We start from the raw sequence: 18542 nt of genomic DNA on the forward strand, positions 1-18542 counted from the left end.
ACCTGTGCGTTAGCCATTTTTTTAAATGACTATTTTCTGAAGTAGTTTTTAGGGACTTTATGGAGAAACGCATGAGGTGTCTCGAGGCTGCCCTCCACTCACTGGCTGCGGGGCAACCATGTCCAGTCAGGCTCTGCTCCAAAGGGCACGGACTCTCCCCCATCCCCCTCCTCCAGGCACACAGGGTGTGGGCAGGGGCCCCTTCTCTGTAGACTCTGGGGCGCATGCCCCCACTCCTCCTTGGCAGCATTGCCTTCCCTGGTCCAGGGCCATCTGTGCGCTGGGCATCACCCACGTGTTGCAGGTCAGAGCACCGCCTATTTCCTCCAGTGACTTTGCCTTGCCTGTGGTCAGGTCCGATTCCCTAGAAAACACCTGCCTGTTTCTGCCAACAGAACCCTAAGAGCTGCCCGCACACCCCGAGGTTCAACTCCCACGTAAAATAAAGACACTGGGCATGGTGGTTGGAGTTGTAGCAAACGTTTAATTCTGCGGGATCCGCAGGTTGTGAAGCAGGAGACAGGACAGCACAGGTGGCCCGTGCACCAGGGCCTGGGGTCAGGCTTCACGTGGACGATGCTCGCGTAAAGTGCTCATAAATAACTGGACCACGACAGCAAGCGGGCAGCAGCTAGATAGCGGCCGGCTCCTCGGGGCCCCGGGGCTGCACAGGCTCCAGCTGGCTGGCATCCGACACCTCGAAGCTGACCTTGTACTTGGCCAGGATCTTCATGAGGGGCCGCAGCTTCAACCACCACTGCTCCTTGGGGATCCGGTGCCTGCGGGGGAGACCAGGCTGAGCTGGGGTGGGGCCCACCCGGCAGGCCTCCCCCCACCCGCCCCTGACCTCAGGCGCTTACTCGAAGTCTGTCTCCTTCTTCAGCTCCGCCACGGGCTGGAAGAGCAGTTTTCTCTTGCTGATTCCCAGCACACACACAGAGTCGTCACTTAAAAATTTTTTTCCTATGAAAGGTAGAAAGATGATGTAAGAAAGGGAGAGATGAGGTCTAGGTATTGGCACAAATAACCAAGGTCTGGAGAGCAGGGGGCACGGAGAGCTATAGGCACTACAGAGAAGAGGGTAAATTGTCTATTTTCATACCCAGATTCAAACAAAAGCAGGTCTGTAAACATGGAAGACATGCAGCCATCAGCTCTCCCTACAGCAGAAGCACAGCCGGGACACAGGCAGAGGTTTATCAAACATCCAAAATCAGGACTCTTAGAAACGCTCTCCCCAGGGAACCCCGAGGCCCATTGGATGCTAGAACAAGCCTGTCCTCTACACAGAGGGGAACAGGGGATGCAGCCTACGGGTGTTGGGGGTACACCCCAAGGAGGCAAGGTGAATGTAACATGAGCAAATCAGCTAAAGAAAATTCAAGGGACCATCCATCTCATTCAATGCAAAAGTGTGTCCTAGCTGTCACAACTGAAACAATCCTTAGTGAACATCAAAGCATCCAGTATCCACCAAAGACCATCAGCAAATAAGTTGCAGAAAGACTTCACTTAAATATTAGTGAGATTCTGAGTAATGAAGCACTGAAGTGTTCCCTGTGTTATCCAGGAGACAAGACAGGAGTTCTGTCACTGCGTCTGTTGGGGTTTCTCTGGAGGAAACTCATCCACAAAAAGTCAAGAACAAAGATTTACATACAGGTGCTGTGTGTGTAAAAACCAAGAAAAGATGCATCCGTGCAGATGCTGTGTGTGAGAAAACCAAGAAAAGTCACATCATGCAGATGCTGTGTGTGAGAAAACCAAGAAAAGATGCATCTATGCGGATGCTGTGTGTAAAAGCCAAGACGCGTCCATGCAGATGCTGTGTGTGAGAAAACCAAGATAAGACACATCCATGCAGATGCTGTGAGAAAACCAAGAAAAGATGCATTTACGCATAATTACTACAGTTTACATCAGTGTATAAAAATAAGTTGTATTTCTGTACGCCAGCAGTAAGAAATTATAATACCCTTTACAGTAAGATATTTTTAAAATCACTAAGTCAGGAATAAACTTATAGTCAATAGCTTTATGAAAAATAATGCTTTAGTAACAAAGGGTCTAAAAATATGGAGATTAAATTGTTCATGAATTAGAAGATAAATATTTTTAAAAAGTCAGTTCTTCTTCCAAATTATTCGTTATTTATGTCATTTGTTATTTACATGTAATCCCCACCTCCAAAACTCCAACAGAACTGATGGACACAAAGAGTCAGGAATAGCTGAAGCTGGAAGAAAGCCCAGGTAGGACTACCTGGTGACAGTAATCGTCAAGCTGGAATATTGGCAAGATTGCTAACTGCCAAAAAAGAACCAAACAAGCCAGAAACAGTCCCTTAAGTTTCTGGTTTCCTGTTCTTGGATGGAGATTAATTGTACTGCATATTAGTGGGGAATGGATTTTTCAGTGGCCAGCACCCAAGTAATTATTCACATGGAAAAAAATTAGACCTTACATGTTATACCAGTTCAAGTGGGCTAAAAACCAAATGTGAAAGGTGAATATTTTAGTAACAAAAAGCTCAAACCTTCAAGGACAAAGTTAAAAAAACTGACTACATTACTAAATTAAGACTTCTTCATTAAAAGATAACCTTAACAGAAAACGACAGGGTTTGCCAAATGGGAGATACATGTTTGCAACCTGTGACTCACAGAATATAAAACATGGCCTTCTCCAACATACAATATCAAAAATTCTTAAAATGTTTTTAAATTCTAGGAAATAACACAGCCCAAACAATCAGATGAAATGAAGCGGTAACAGAATAAACAAGAGTGCTGGACCAGCAGGAGGGGCCTGGCATCTCCCTGCTGACCTGGAGGATCAGCCTCTGGCATCCACAGGGGGATCGGACATCCACCATCACAGCAACAGCTCAGAGGTGACACGGATGGGTGACCCCAGGTAGGGCAGGGTCCCACCAGTGAGCATGTGGTGGGCAAGACTATTCTGGAGAACTGGCCTAGCTGGGCCTGGGCAGCGACTCTGACCACGGGGCCAGTCGCTCAGGGCCAGGTGGGTCCCAGGCCATATCAGAGACCAGCTCCCCTCATGTAAACCACAAAACCAGAGCCTTTGAAGGTTTAATCCTGCAAAGTCAGACCCTGAAGGAACGATTGCAAGGCTGCTGCCCTGGGAAGGGGCTCAGAGGTGGAGGGAGGACCCACCGGGGAGGAAGCCAGCCAGGAGCCTCTCCATCCCTTGCCGTCTTCCCCAAAAAGAGAGGCCATAAAGGAATAATGGAAGGTGCCAAGCGTCTTAGGTAAAAGCCAACACACTGTCAGCACAGCAGAGAAACGAAGGTCACAGCGGGTCTGGGGCCCTGAGAGCAGGCAGTTTCTTCCTACATGAGCGGAGCGCCTCCTGCAGTAATTAGCATTCTGTTTCCTTAAGTACATTTATTCCTAGTTATAACCTGAGTCACAGGCAGCAGCCGCAGAAGTCATGTGCAGCCCAAGGCCAGATGGACTCAGGGCAGAAACGCGCCCGCGCAGAGCACGGCCCTCCCAACCCACGCCGCCTGCCACCACTCGGTACCTTTCCCTGCGGACTCCCTCAGCTTCGAGCTGATCCACTGCATGGCTCTGGCGGAAATTTTGGTTCCAAAGTTTCTGTCAAACGGAGAAGGCGCCCCACCCTGTGGGTGGTCAGAGTTACATGAGAGTTAGACACCAGCACCTTCCTGGCTGTTAGCTTTTAAAATGGAACAGAAGTTACAATGACTAACAAAATTCACGTCCTATTTCTAAGAAACTCTATGGTTTGTAAGTACAAGTTTGGGGGGTCTGTTTCTATCTCCTTGTATGTGGCTGGGATCAAACAAACCATAAGAAACCCTGTCACTCCTGCAGCCAAAACCCCCCGGTCAGGTGTCACTGCTTCGAGAGGAGGCGGCTTTTAATCAACTAGACCCCTTATGTCAGCATCTTCATCAGGACCCCTTCAGCTTGCCTTGGGGAGGCCGTGGGGAAGAGTCACAGTTCTCTTAAGAAGCTGGTCCACTCTCTGGGCTCACTTTCTGGGCTCGCTTTCAGAAAGACCTACATACGCCCACCATACACACCATCGTGTAACTTCAGGATAGTCAGTGAGTTTATGGACCCTGAACTACAAGCTCCTGAGACAGGGACTGAGACGTGACGGGCAGGCCTGCTGTCAGGGGGACCGGGTCCCGTGACTCCACTCCCACCGCCTGCACTGTCTGGGGTGTGCTGACGTGCATACCCCAAGATTATGTCCAAATCACTCTGATTTCACGCAGGTCTTGAAGAATTGTCATTTGCCTGACACTCCAGTTTAAATGGGTATGAAGGCCTGATACTGAATCAAACTACTGAAGAAAAGTTATGACCAACCTAGACAGCGTATTAAAAAGCAGAGACATTACTTTGCCAACAAAGGTCCATCTAGTCAAAGCTATGATTCTTCCAGTTGTCATGTATGGATGTGACAGCTGAACTCTAAAGAAAGCTGAGTGCCGAAGAATTGATGCTTTTGAACTGTGGTGTTGGAGAAGACTCTTGAGAGTCCCCTGTACTGCAAGGAGCTCCAACCAGTCCATCCTAAAGGAAATCAGTCCTGAATATTCATTGAAGGACTGATGCTGAAGCTGAAACTCCAATACTTTGGCCACCTGATGTGAAGAACTGACTCACTGGAAAAGACCTTGATGCTGGGAAAGATTGAAGGCAGAAGGAGAAGGGGACGACAGAGGATGAGGTGGTTGGATGGCATCACCGACTCAATGGACATGTGTTTGAGTAAGCTCCAAGAGTTGGTGATGGATTGGGAGGCCTGGCGTACTGCATTCCAAGGGGTGGCAAAGAGTCAGACATGACTGAGCGACTGAATTGACTGACTGAATCAAGTACTTAATTTGAACACATCTTTTCACTTAGCTGGTGTCACTATGTATATGGAATTGGACGGTTTTCTGACAAAGCCTATCTGCTCAACTGTCAGAACACAAAGTGTTCCTGAGGCTGATGATCGCTGGTATAATGACATAGTTCAGATGCTGATTTTAATCACTGTGGAACTAACTTAGGAATACACTTCCTTTTTACAAAAGGGCTAACACAGGCCATCCAAGTGAGAACAGGGGTGTGGCCATGCCCCGCCCACAGCCCACCTGCTGCATGTGGCCCAGCACATTCTTCCTGCAGTCAAATACGCCTTTGCCCTCCTCAGAGTAGAGCTGGTAGATGAAGTCGGTGGTGTAGTTCTCGCTGCAGTTCTCATTCCTGCAACACACGAGCCCAGGATCGTCCTGCCCCGGCAACCATGCCACCCTCGCTCCTTATCACTGTGGTGGAATCATGACAGAAACCACTGAATCTTAGAAACTGACAACCAAGCAAAACTGGATCTCTAAAAATGGCCCTTGAGTCACTTAAACGCCAGCTAGTCTGAACGCGGAGCAGAGCAAGCCCGTGCGGAGGAGGAGTAGCCGCGTTCAGGGGCCGCGGGCCGTTACCTGAGCACGAGCCCCCTCTGGATGCTGGTCTTCATCTTCTCCGTCAGGTGCTCCACGTTGGACTAGGAAAGTCAGGACACTGTGATTAGTCGCCTGCTGTGTGCCGGGCACTGCCCCAAGTGTAGCCGGCGTGGCTGCTCTGAGCTGACCTCATGGCAGAGGGGACAGTGGACAGTGACGTGTCAGCTAGTGATACCCACTGGGGACAGCGGCCCACGGAGACCGCAGCCGCGGCGAGGGGAGGGGGTCATGGCGTCAGTGCACCGCTCGGTGTCCAGAGGCGACTGAGAGGTGAGCCGTCCCATGGACACGTCACTGTGTGCTCACCTAAGGCTGTTCCCCACGCCCCTGGCCAACACCTGCCCCTGCTATCTCAGAGGAACACGGCTGTCACCCGGCTTTACACAGAGACTCCTGACCCTGCCTAACAGGCACGTTCAGGCACGAGAATTTTCCAAGGAAGAACACAGCTTGAGAGAGGATGTGTGCAAGAAAAAGGGAGTGAGGACACATGAGCATAGGTTCCAAAGGAAGCCGGCTGCAGAAGAGTAGGCAGACTGAGTTTCCTGTCCTGATTTTGCGGGCAACACTTCCCTCGGCTGCGTCCTGGCCAGGGCAAGCCTCCCCAGGGGCACTGGGCAGCCCTCCCCACATCGTCCTCCCCGTGTCCTGGGCCACAGGGGACCAGGGGCTCCTCCGGGTGGGGGTCTGTCCTCCAGTGCTGCACAGTTCCCCCAGCTCAGACCCACAGGGACCCCGAGCTCTGGCCGCCTGCGCACCCGAGGCCTGGACGTGGTGGCCATGAGCCGGCAAGGCCCCAGGCGCCTAGCACGTCAGTGTCCCTGCAAGTGTAGGGCCTCCAGGGAGGGCGTTAACTGCTTCCCAGGTGAGTGTGTAAGAGAGTAACAAGCTTGGGGTACAAGCAGCAGGTACCCCGGAACCTGTGCCAGGGGTCGCCCTGTCCCCGCCCATAGAGCTCACAGTGCCTCCCTGGTGTCTTCGACGTCGGGGGGTGGGGTTTCCTGAGACCCTGGACCTGTCGGGCAGCGACCCCCGGGGCCCCACGTCCACGCACCTGCAGGTCCCGGATGTCGAAGGGCTCCTCGAAGATGTAGGCAGCGTCTGCGCCAGCCGCCAGTCCCCCCATGTTGGCCAGGTAGCCACAGAAGCCGCCCATGGTCTCGATGATGAACACGCGCCGCTTGGTCCCGCTGGCCGACTGCTTGATGCGGTCGCACGTCTGCACAAGGGGACACAGTCAGGAGACGCGGACACCGCTCCGTGGCCGGCCCTGACCTCGGGCGGTGTGCTGAGCCCTGGGCCCTGGCCTCTCAGGGCTCATCAGCAGGCATGTCCCTGCTCTGTTTTCTCCTGAAACACTCCGGGACACATAGGGGGAAGAAGGCTTTGTGCACCCAAGTGTACCACCACCAGCAGGGAGACCTTTGCTTGAAGACTTTGCTTTAAACGTGGACAAGCACTGTGATGACAGACGGGCCCCATTCCGTCACCCCTGATGACCCCTCCAGTGTCTGTGATGGATCACCACCCTCCCCCAAAACAGACTGATCTCATCCAAACCCAGGGTGCACTTCAGCAGCTGGGAAGCTCCACGTTCTCTAGGAGCCCAGACAGGAAAAGAAACCACGTCAACGTGCCCACCTTGTCCTCCTGGTGCTCAGGCCTGGGGGTGACTGGCTGGGTGGGGAGACCCACAGGGCTGCGGTGTCCACGGGTCCTTCATGCGGCATTTGAGCACTAAGACCTGCCTGCCTGGCCTCTGTCTCAGGAATTCAGGTTGGGGGATGCACAGGCCCCCTGGGCTGCAGGTCTCATGGGCTCCCCTCCTGACCCAGAACAGCAGCTATCTCCACCAGCCAGCAAAGCCCCTCCTGTGAGGCCCACGCACCCAAGTCTCGGCCCCACCCGGACGTGCCCGTTTACTGGGGCTCTGTGCCCAGCTGAGACGGGAACCCTCCAGCAGAGGGGGGTCTGCACCTGGTCCCCGCTGGGGGAGGACACGGGTCCCACTGCCCACGGCACAGGCCAGGCAGCAGGGTGCCGATGGGCAAGGGTCAGTGCCGATGGATGCCAGGTGGGCAAGGATTGGAGATGCTGGTCTCTCGGAGCCTGGGTGACACCGGCCTGCTGAGGGCCCACTTGGAAGGGGCTGGAAGGGACTGTGGGTGAAGCCCCTCAGGAAGGGCGTCTCCTCCCCACCTCCCTGTGACCCAGGCTCCACTGGACTCTCATACCCCCAGCACCGGGTCCCTCTGCCCACCCCCTTGCTCTGCGTTCTGTCTCCTCCAACACCACGCTGCCGCTGGTCACCTGGGGGCACCTCAGGGCTTTTGTCCTGGTAGGCAGGAGCAGGCTCACCGAGAGCCCCCCAAGGGAACAGCCCACTGCAAGTTGGCACAGGTGGGCTCTGCGAGACAGGCCGGGCAGAAACTGTGTGCTAACCCAAGCTGATGAGAAACAGGGCTCATTCACCCTGGAACATCCAACAGGTCCCCGTTCCGGTTCTCCTTGAGTGGGAAAGACAGACCCTACGGGACCCCTGACGGGCCGTCTCCTTGAGCAAATGCGAAGATCTTACCTCCACAATCACGTTCAGGCACGTGTCACAGCCTATGCTCAGGTCTGTGCCTGGGACGTTGTTGCTAATGGTGGCGGGCACCATACAAACGGGGATGCAAAACTCAGGGTGGCTGTCGCGTTCCTTCGACAGCGCCAGCAAGCTCTGGAAAGCCTGAGCGGAGCGGGGGGGCAGGTCAGCAGGGAACCCACATCCATGATGGCCAATGGGGAGGAAGCTGCAGGGGAGAGACCTAGGGGGGCTCAGGGTGCAGGGGGAGACCAGCAGGGGGCTTGGGGTACAGGGGAAGACCAGCAGTGGGGGACTCGGGGTACAGGGGAGATAAGCACTGGGGGTCTCGGGGTGCAGGGGAGACCAGCAGGGGAGACTCGGGGTGCAGGGGAGACCAGCACTGGGGGACTCAGGGTGCAGGGGAGACCAGCACTGGGGGACTCGGGGTGCAGGGGAGACCAGCAGTGGGACTCGGGGTGCAGGGGAGACCAGCAGTGGGGACTCTGGGTGCAGGGGAGACCAGCAGTGGGACTCGGGATGCAGGGGAGACTAACAGTGGGGACTCTGGGTGCAGGGGAGACCAGCAGTGGGACTCAGGGTGCAGGGGAGACCAGCAGTGGGACTCAGGGTGCAGGGGAGACCAGCAGTGGGACTCGGGGTGCAGGCGAGACCAGCAGTGGGACTCGGGGTGCAGGGGAGACCAGCAGTGGGGGACTCGGGGTGCAGGGGAGACCAGCAGTGGGGGACTCGGGGTGCAGGGGAGACCAGCAGTGGGACTCGGGGTGCAGGGGAGACCAGCAGTGGGACTCGGGGTGCAGGGGAGACCAGCAGTGGGGACTCGGGGTGCAGGGGGGACCAGCAGTGGGGGACTCGGGGTGCAGGGGAGACCAGCAGGGGGGCTCGGGGTGCAGGGGAGACCAGCAGTGGGGGACTCGGGGTGCAGGGGAGACCAGCAGTGGGATTCTGGGTGCAGGGGAGACCAGCACTGGGGGACTCGGGGTGCAGGGGAGACCAGCACTGGGGGACTCGGGGTGCAGGGGAGATCAGCACTGGGGGACTTGGGGTGCAGGGGAGACCAGCACTGGGGGACTCAGGGTGCAGGGGAGACCAGCAGGGGGGGCTCTGGGTGCAGGGGAGACCAGCACTGGGACTCGGGGTGCAGGGGAGACCAGCAGGGGGGACTCGGGGTGCAGGGGAGACCAGCACTGGGGGACTCGGGGTGCAGGGGAGACCAGCAGTGGGGACTCTGGGTGCAGGGGAGACCAGCACTGGGACTCGGGGTGCAGGGGAGACCAGCAGTGGGGACTCTGGGTGCAGGGGAGACCAGCAGTGGGGGACTCGGGGTGCAGGGGAGACCAGCAGGGGGACTTGGGGTGCAGGGGAGACCAGCAGGGGGGACTCTGGGTGCAGGGGAGACCAGCAGTGGGACTCGGGATGCAGGGGAGACTAACAGTGGGGACTCTGGGTGCAGGGGAGACCAGCAGTGGGACTCAGGGTGCAGGGGAGACCAGCAGTGGGACTCGGGGTGCAGGCGAGACCAGCAGTGGGACTCAGGGTGCAGGGGAGACCAGCAGTGGGGGACTCGGGGTGCAGGGGAGACCAGCAGTGGGGGACTCGGGGTGCAGGGGAGACCAGCAGTGGGACTCGGGGTGCAGGGGAGACCAGCAGTGGGACTCGGGGTGCAGGGGAGACCAGCAGTGGGGACTCGGGGTGCAGGGGAGACCAGCAGTGGGGGACTCGGGGTGCGGGGGAGACCAGCAGGGGGACTCGGGGTGCAGGGGAGACCAGCAGTGGGGGACTCGGGGTGCAGGGGAGACCAGCAGTGGGATTCTGGGTGCAGGGGAGACCAGCACTGGGGGACTCGGGGTGCAGGGGAGATCAGCACTGGGGGACTCGGGGTGCAGGGGAGACCAGCACTGGGGGACTCAGGGTGCAGGGGAGACCAGCAGGGGGGGCTCTGGGTGCAGGGGAGACCAGCACTGGGACTCGGGGTGCAGGGGAGACCAGCAGGGGGACTTGGGGTGCAGGGGAGACCAGCAGGGGGGACTTGGGGTGCAGGGGAGACCAGCAGGGGGGGCTCTGGGTGCAGGGGAGACCAGCACTGGGACTCGGGGTGCAGGGGAGACCAGCAGGGGGGACTCTGGGTGCAGGGGAGACCAGCAGTGGGGGACTCGGGGTGCAGGGGAGACCAGCAGGGGGACTTGGGGTGCAGGGGAGACCAGCAGGGGGGACTTGGGGTGCAGGGGAGACCAGCGGGGGGACTTGGGGTGCAGGGGAGACCAGCAGTGGGGGACTCGGGGTGCAGGGGAGATCAGCACGGGGGGTCTCGGGGTGCAGGGGAGACCAGCAGTGGGGACTCGGGATGCAGGGGAGACCAGCAGTGGGGACTCTGGGTGCAGGGGAGGCCAGCACTGGGGGACTCGGGGTGCAGGGGAGACCAGCAGGGGGGACTTGGGATGCAGGGGAGACCAGCAGGGGGGACTCGGGGTGCAGGGGAGACCAGCAGGGGGACTCGGGGTGCAGGGGACCAGCAGGGGGACTCGGGGTGCAGGGGAGACCAGCAGGGGGGACTCGGGGTGCAGGGGAGACCAGCAGGAGGGACTCGGGTACAGGCCCAGAGAACACAGGCTTGGGCAGGTGGGCAGCAGAGCAGGGCCAAGGCGGCGCGGGGTTAGTGGTGGACGAGCAGCCAGGCCTTTCTGGCATCAGGAGGAGATGCGGGCGGCCACTTGGTGGGACCTTAGGGGCCAGGCTGCCAGGACCCCTCGGAGAGGTAGTGGGGAAGCGGATGCCCGCAGAGCCCCCTCCGCCCCGGCCATGTGACCCTCACAGAGAGCCCACGGCGGGGTTCGGGATCCCCGGGAAACCGTTGGGCTCCGATGTCAGAAAAGCGTGCTGCTCTCAAGCACACAACCGGGGCCCAGACCTCCCACCTCCGCGTTAGTGCAAGTAGCTTGTTAGTGTCCCGGTCCACCACCCACCCCTGAGGCCACAGTGCCCCATGGCCAGACGCTCACAGAACCCGGCCTCTGCCCCCATCTTTATTCCTCCCACTTGGAGCCACTTCCGACGCCTTGTGCGGGGAATTCCCAGCAGGATGACCCGGGCTTTCCGGAAAGCGTGGCTCTCTGCTGGCCCTGCCCCTTCCATCCCCAGACTCCCAGACAGGCTGGGTTCTGGGGGCTACGGCCCTAGGAGGTGTGGATGGTGGGCCCACGCTGGGTGAGTCCAGGGAGCGGCCATGAGGAAGGTCAGGGGGTTGCTCACCAGCCCCGTGCCCCACCACCATCCTCAATCACCCCCCCCACAGTCCAGCCCAGATCCCCACGGGGAACCTCCCCAGCCCCCATGCAGCTCAGGGCCGCCGTGGGGCTGCCCGGATGCCCGCTGGATGGAGGGGTGGTGAGCCCTCTGGTTAGACGGGCTCCCAGGCTGGCTGCACCCCCCAGGATGCTCTGGGTGGGGGGCACCCAGCACAGGAGATGGGCAGGGCACCGACACCTTGAAATCTGACGGTGGTTCTCCACCTGTTCGTTCTTCCCACCCTCTCTCTGACCCCCATCACTCCCTGCTTTTCCTCTGATCTCTGGAGAATGAGACGGACACTCAGAGCCAGGAGAACCCTGCCTAGGACATAAGCCCAGGGTCCTGGGGGCAATGCTGGGTGAGCCAGCCGCCTGGGCAGCATTGAGCTCATATCAGCTGTGGCTCCGAAGGGGACCAGTGTGCGGCCCAGAGGAGGAGACACAGCCCCCGCTTTGGTTTCAGACTCTCTGAACCCGAGCCCTGAGGACCAGCGCTACCCCAGGACCCTGGGACCTCGTGATGGAGTAAGTCCCCTGGGATCTGTTTCCAGGAATGCATCCATAAGCTCAGCACACAGACTGACGAGGAGGGGACGTGAGGACAAGGGTTAAGTGTCCAGAGGATGTGCCACCTGACACCAGGTCACCTCAGGGTTCACCCCCTCGGCCCCCTGGGATATTCCAGCTGAGGACCCCAGGCTGCGGGGTCATCCTGACATCACGGGGTCAGCAGCATCCAGGCCGATACTAACCAGACACCATGCCCCACCTCCCCACCCCCTGCCGCCCAGTTCTGACGGCCAGGGTGTCCCCAAATATCGCAGACTTTGGGGACAAAGTCACCGCCAGACCACCCTGGCCTGTGAGTGGAAGAGAGCGGCTGGGACAGGAGGTGCCTGAGGCTGTCCCCGAGGCCAGGAGGTGGCAATGCCACCATCCAGACCCCAGATCCCAGGCCACAGAGGCCTGTCCTGAGAGCACGGTGGACCAGACAGACGAACAGACGCTGAGCTGGCTCTGGAAGCCCGAGAGCCTCCTGCCTCCAGGGGAGACTTGGGAACGATGACCCTCGAGCCCTCCCCCAGCACGCTTCTGCCTGCTGCCCCTTTCTTGAATGTACCTGGCCCAGCCGAGGGCCAACCAAACCCAGGCCTCCTGAGAGACTGAACTGCACTGCGGCTCAACACACACAAGCTGAGGATCCAGTCGGCCTCCCATCCCGCAGCTCCGGGACCCACTGATCAGGCCCAGCACGGGGTCATCCCAACCACCGCCTGACCACTAGGCACGAACGTAGCAGCAGAGCAGCAACCCCAATTTTGTGGGGCGGCCCTGGCCCCTCACCAACAGTGACCTGGCTCCGAGAAGCTCCAGTAAAGAAAAGCCTGAGTGTTAAGGGCCATGTAATAAATCTCAAAACCCCTTGAAGGGAAGCAGGATGGACCATGTGGAATTTCCCCAGACCTGTCCTAGTTTTCAGATTTTCAACAACCCACGTGTAGGGACTCTCTATCACTTGGAAAAGTAACTCTTCGTAGCAGAGGAGCCTGGGATGAAGAAGTGGGATCACCCTGTCCTGCTGAGAGTGTGTGGAAGGTCACAGGGGACACACACCGACCCTGGTCAGGACCCACCAACGACCGCCCCCAGAGCTCCTGCCACCCCCGGGGTCTCGTTAGGCGACAATTAGGACACGAACTCCGGCTGCTTCTACTGCAAGCGTGGCAAGAGCACTCAGACCCAGCTACGCGGGAGCAGTAATGACACACGACCTTTCAACTCAGACCTTGAGCAGCGAGCGGTCAGAGGCTGAGTTAGTCCCACGGCAGTGGAAGTACAGACGGCATCCCCGGGGGCACAAGGGGCGGGCACACGGGTGAGGAGGTCCAGCACGCGGACACCGGCCAAGGCCACGCCGGAAGGCTTTTTAGTACAGAGACTGCAGAAAGTTGAAGAGGTTCAGGAAAGCAAGGAACCAGCACCAAGCACCGCTTACCGCATACATCCTACTTTACAAGCTTTTCTTTTATTTACCGGCACTAGAGACAGATTTGATGCCCATTGGTTTAAGGGGAAAAAGCTAGAAACACAGCCACAAGGCCTGTGTCTCCCAAGGAAAATAAAACATGAGAATTTACCAGAATATTCTAGACACTGAATTGGAAGAAAAAAAAAAAGAGCTATGCATTCTGATCCTCACTGATCTTCAAACGCCCAAGCCATTTCCCAAGTATGATTTAAATTTATGATAATTAAAATGTATTTCTATGCTTTCTATGGACTTTAGGAGGATAAAAAAACATTCAGGTACCATCAGTATTCTTTTACATATGGTTTATCATCCCCAGTCCACAAACAGGAGAAGGAGGACAATTATTTAAAAAGATCCAGGTCAGTGAATGAACTCACAAAATCTTCAGTCCAGCTCCTACCCTCAAACATCAAAGCACAGGCCCCTGGACCCAGGTTTCATCACAATAACACAATAACGTGTTATAGGCTTGGGGGAAATTTAGCTCAGCCAAAAAACAAAGGGGGTGGGTTTAATCAAATATCCACATCACTGTGACTCAAAACTAGCTGAACTACAGATGATGTCACCCCAACTGCAGCAAAGGGAAACAGAGGTGAAAATCTTTGGGGGCCGAATTGTAGATTGTCAAACTTTTTTTTTTCTCTTTTTTGGCCGTGTCAGCATGCAAAACCATAGTTCCCCAATCAGGGATCAAACCTGCACCCACTGCCTCGGGAGCGTGGAGTCTTAGCCACTGGGCCGCCAGGAACATCCCTTTATTTTAAAAAAGAAAAACTTTTCAGCAGACCCCGGGACCAGCCTGTCTCGAGCACACGGTACATAAAAGAGGGCCAGCGCCCAGGTTAGTTCCACAGCCCCTGCCCTGCTGCCCACACTCACATCGGTGATGGTGTTGAGGGCGGTGTCCGCCCCGATGCTGAAGTCGGAGCCGGGCACGTTGTTGGAGACGGTGGCAGGGACCATGACCATGGGGACACAGAACTCCTCGTGCTTCTCCCGGGCAGCCAACAGCTCCAGCAGCCCCAGGTAGGCCTGCGGGTGAGTGTGTGAGGTGGGGGGCGGGTGGGTGGTGGGTGGCCATGCATTTCTATCCGGGCGTCGGCCCAGGGCAAGACTAAGCTGCTCACGGGCAAGCGTCTGACTGTTTGAGGTTCTCATGTTTTCTTTAAAGGAAATGTCAAGGTCATCATGAGGCTGATTTTAAAAACGAAGGTGGACAATCCAACAGGTAGTTAAAAGATTTGGCCCCATAACTGCCTTCCTCTCTGAGTAACCAATGGGCTGCCAGCTCGAGAGAGAGGGTCATCTCCACAGACCCGGCAGACGTGAGGACTCACTGAGCAGACAGCCCAGCCACGGGGTCGGGTAGGCGAGTGGCCCTGAGTTCTGCATCACCAGTGTTCAGTGGCATCTGGGCCCGCGGCTCCATGGCCCCCGGTCCCGACGAGGAGCCAAGGGCAGGGCACTCACAGGAGCTGGCGCGGGGTCCCCTCTCAAACCCGCAGTGCTGGCCAGCAGAGGAGCAGACGTACCTCGAATCCACCAATGATCAAGAGTGCGTTGATGCTGTGGGTTCGCATCTGCGCTGCGATGTCCTCCAGGTACTTCCCAGGGAGGGTGCTGGGGAGGTTCAAGGGGGCGAGCTCAGGCAGGACCCCTCTCTGCGCCCCACCCTCTGAGGCCAAGTGGCATGACACTCACGGGCAGGAGGCACCCCAGGCCACATGGCTGGGGGACAGCGTGGCTGGGGAGCCACCCACGGTGGGCGCGGCCAGGAGTCAGGTCTCAAAAGAGGGTCTTTTCAAAAGAAAATGGGAAGAAACTTTGCTGCTGCCTCACAGCTGGACCTCAGAAACCCCCACTGCTTGGTTAGGGACATGGTGAACCATGGAAGCTATCAAATGTTCACAGCAGTAATCGTCTGGATGGAAACATCCAGTTCTCGAGTCACGTACAGAGTACACACAATTCATCCAGAGTAATCTCACTCAAAGTCACCTGCATGCACACCTGTTCACCTTGTCCTGTTCCACCCTCTGTCCACACACGGCCGCAAGTGGAGGAGGCAAAGGATACTCGGCCATCAAGAGAGCCCACCCGGCCCCCACCCTGACCTTTTTGCTGTGCCCCCTGGGCATCATGGCTTCACTTGGGGTGGGCTTCACTCGGGGAAGGTGTACAGAGGTCATAGGGCTGGGTGCTCACGGCACATGAGTGGATGTAGAGTCGACTAGAAGGTCCCCCAGCATCTAAGCATCGTGAGAACATGCTGCCAGCCACTCCTCCAGCCCCGCTGCCCCCAGAGCAACCCCTGGGATGGGGGGCTCATGAAACAGACGAGTTGGGGTATCACACTTGGTCTGAAGAGGCCCAGGAGGCAGCCAGGGGGCCCCATTCCCTGCATGGAGCTCCGCCATCAAAACACCATCCCTGAGGGCGCTGGGGGGACAGGAACACAAGAGCTCTGGACACCTAGGTCAGCTCCGCAGAGCACTGGTGGCAGGGTACCCAGCTTCAGAGCAGGGTAGAGGCTGGGATGATTCCTTTGGACGACAGGCTACCACTTGTGTGGAATCCAACACCCCTTAGAGCCCAGGTACCCACTACTGTCCTGCCACATAACATGGGACATGCAGTGATGGCTGCACCCAGAGATGAGAGAGCAAACAGCCTCGTGTTAAATCAACACCTTGGCGGGAACACCTCTGGGCCTCACTGTGCCCACAACAGGAGCAGCCACAGTTCAGAAACCTATGGTTTTGTGTGGAGCCCCTCGGGTCCTCCCTCGGGCAGTGGGGACCTGGTGGCTGGGCTCCCTGGACACTGAGCCATATCCAGCTCCTCTGCAGGGCGCGGTCACCACAGCTTACGCGCCCGCATCTGCACTGCCCCACGCGGGATGAGGGCTTTCTGTCACCAGTGGCTTCTACCGACGAGGGAAATAAGGGACCAGCGGGGAAGCCCTCCCAGGTCCTTTGCTTGGTGTCTCTTCAAGGCCACGTCTCACTGGCTCCCCACACCTGGCCTGGGTCCCTCCCAGAGTGTGGCCCGGACACGAGCTGGTGCCAATCCCTTCCCTCCCGGATCCCAGACAGGACATGAATGACGCACAGTTCCTCTCCCCGCGATGCGGCACCCTGCTCCCCGAGAGCAGGTCAGTATCAAGACGGAAGAAGTACCGTTTTGTCCCAAGGATGGAGCCGCCTTGGCCCGTCCAGCCTCCGACATCTCCCCAGCCAATTTCCTTTATCTAAGGCGCAAACACATAGAGAAACAACTGAAGTGAACAAAAAAGGAAAGGAGAAGGCTTTACAAACAGCTCAAAGTTTGCACCTCTAACAGGCTGCGTGTCTGTAAGAATTTGCGGAACATGAAGAAACAGCTTTCCCTGTGAAGTGGGAGGAGCCGGGGCCTGAGCTGGATCCCGAGGTCCCATAGTTAAGGGTGCCAGCATCCCAAGAACACCTCCCCACTACCTCACGTGCACCTGCTCCCCTTCCCACTTAATGCCCCGGTTCTGGGACCCCAGAGACGCAGTCCCCACCACCTCTGAGAAATCCAGAACCTGCCTTTCACCAAAGCCCTTCCCCGTGGGTGCCCCCAGGACCCACCTGGCCTTTGGCGAAGCCCTCGAATCCATCATACACGGCAAACATCTTGTGTCCCTCGGAGATGCCCACACGCACGGCGGCGCGCACGGCTGCATTCATGCCAGCGGCGGGCGCACCCACGTTCACGACGCCCACATTGCAGTTGCTCTGCAAGTCGGGGGCCGGGGGGGGGGGTGCAGGTCACTGGCTAGGCGCACCCCCCCCGACCCCCTGGCACCGCTGCATCCCGAGTGCATGTGCAAGTGATGGGCTGGCGCGGGGACTCCAGGGCTGCAAGGTCTGGCTGGGCGGGGGTGGGAATGATGCACTGGAGCAGCAAGGGGTGGCCTCCGCAAAGCGGGAACTGAGCCGGGCAGGACGTGGGCCTTGCCTGAGGCAAAGGAGAGGATCAGGGTGGTGGGAGGTGGGTGCGGGGGGCAAGGTCTCCTACGTTTGGGATCTCAGAGTCCGGCAGCTTGATGGCCAGCCGCTTGTAGGTGTTGAGGTTGTTCTCGAAGCTCCTGGAACAAAGGCCAGAGTCAGACCACAGGCTAGAGAGCAGGACAGAGTAGATGGGCTCTCCCGGGGAGAAGGGGCCCCAGACGATGCCTGCGTGGGGCAGGGCTGACTGTGGTGCCAGCTTCGTGTCTGGAGAGGAGTCCCACGCAGTCCCAGTGACTGGGATGGACGCTGTGTGAAGGGCTGAGGGTGTTGCGTCCAGGACGCAGCTAGTTTCTTTCCTGGAGTGCTAGCAGCCAGGAGTCAGGCTCTCTCTCATCTCAGCTTCTGAATGACCCCCACCTCACCAAAAAACAAACACATTTCCCTCTAATTAGTCACCCAGACCATCCACCAGCAGAAGCAGTGCCTCCTGTCTCATTTCTGGCTTCTTATGTTGAGACAGAAGCAACGCGACCTGGGCACATGCTGAGAAACAGAGGCTTCAGGGAAACAGTTTTCAGAATAGTCACCTTCCTCGGAGTTGCACGGCGTCCTTAAATCTCCTCTCATCCATTGCCTTTTGTACCTCCTGGGTCTGTAAGGAAGAAAGAATGTGTCAGGACTCAGCGTGTCCCCGGATCTGGGCCGGGGACACAGAACCAGCTGGGCCCTTCCATCCCGGGTTTGTTCGGGTCCGAACTTGCAGCCGGCAGCTGGGGTCAGCGAGCCCACACCACCTGGCCACCACCCAGCCTGCTTCATAGAAAAGGATTAGAGGCACTGCCAGGGTAAGTAGGTCCTGAGATCTCAGGGATCCTGCCCCCTGAGAGCAAGGCCAGGAGGTGAGTCTTCCAGGCCAGGCTCTGAATGACCCCCTTTGACTCTGGTGAGGAAAGAGCAAACAGAAACCACCTCGCTCCCTGGGGAGCAGGGGCAGAGGGACGGGGTTGGGGGCAGGCGGTCTTGGAGCCAGAGCACTTGGGGTCCAGCACCAATTCCCCCTTTCAGCCCTGGGACCCAGGCAAGTCACCCCTCTCTCTGAACTTCAGTTTCCTCAGCCGTGTGGTGGTGACCACACGCCCGGCCCTTAGGA

At 57.9% G+C, this 18542-nt stretch overlaps 1 protein-coding gene across 2 annotated transcripts in view; it reads right to left on the bottom strand.

Moving 5' to 3' along the window:
* Positions 1-464: 464 nt before the first annotated feature.
* LOC122681148 (phosphofructokinase, platelet) overlaps positions 465-18542 on the bottom strand; it is a 50070-nt gene continuing 31992 nt past the window's right edge. The window contains exons 11-22 of one of the 2 annotated variants that reach the window (XM_043882876.1): positions 17980-18044; positions 17460-17529; positions 17030-17176; positions 16598-16668; positions 14951-15038; positions 14298-14450; positions 6564-6728; positions 5489-5550; positions 5144-5255; positions 3550-3649; positions 861-963; positions 465-779 (exon numbers count right to left, since the gene is read on the bottom strand). In XM_043882876.1, coding sequence (XP_043738811.1) covers positions 632-779; positions 861-963; positions 3550-3649; positions 5144-5255; positions 5489-5550; positions 6564-6728; positions 14298-14450; positions 14951-15038; positions 16598-16668; positions 17030-17176; positions 17460-17529; positions 17980-18044 — 1284 coding nt within the window. In that variant the 3' untranslated portion in view covers positions 465-631. Of the gene's footprint in view, positions 780-860; positions 964-3549; positions 3650-5143; positions 5256-5488; positions 5551-6563; positions 6729-6819; positions 8241-14297; positions 14451-14950; positions 15039-16597; positions 16669-17029; positions 17177-17459; positions 17530-17979; positions 18045-18542 lie in introns of those variants that run through there. The other variant, XM_043882877.1, reaches the window with a different exon arrangement.

The sequence above is a fragment of the Cervus elaphus genome, chromosome 23 (genome assembly GCF_910594005.1).
Source record: "Cervus elaphus chromosome 23, mCerEla1.1, whole genome shotgun sequence".
Lineage (NCBI taxonomy): Eukaryota > Metazoa > Chordata > Mammalia > Artiodactyla > Cervidae > Cervus > Cervus elaphus.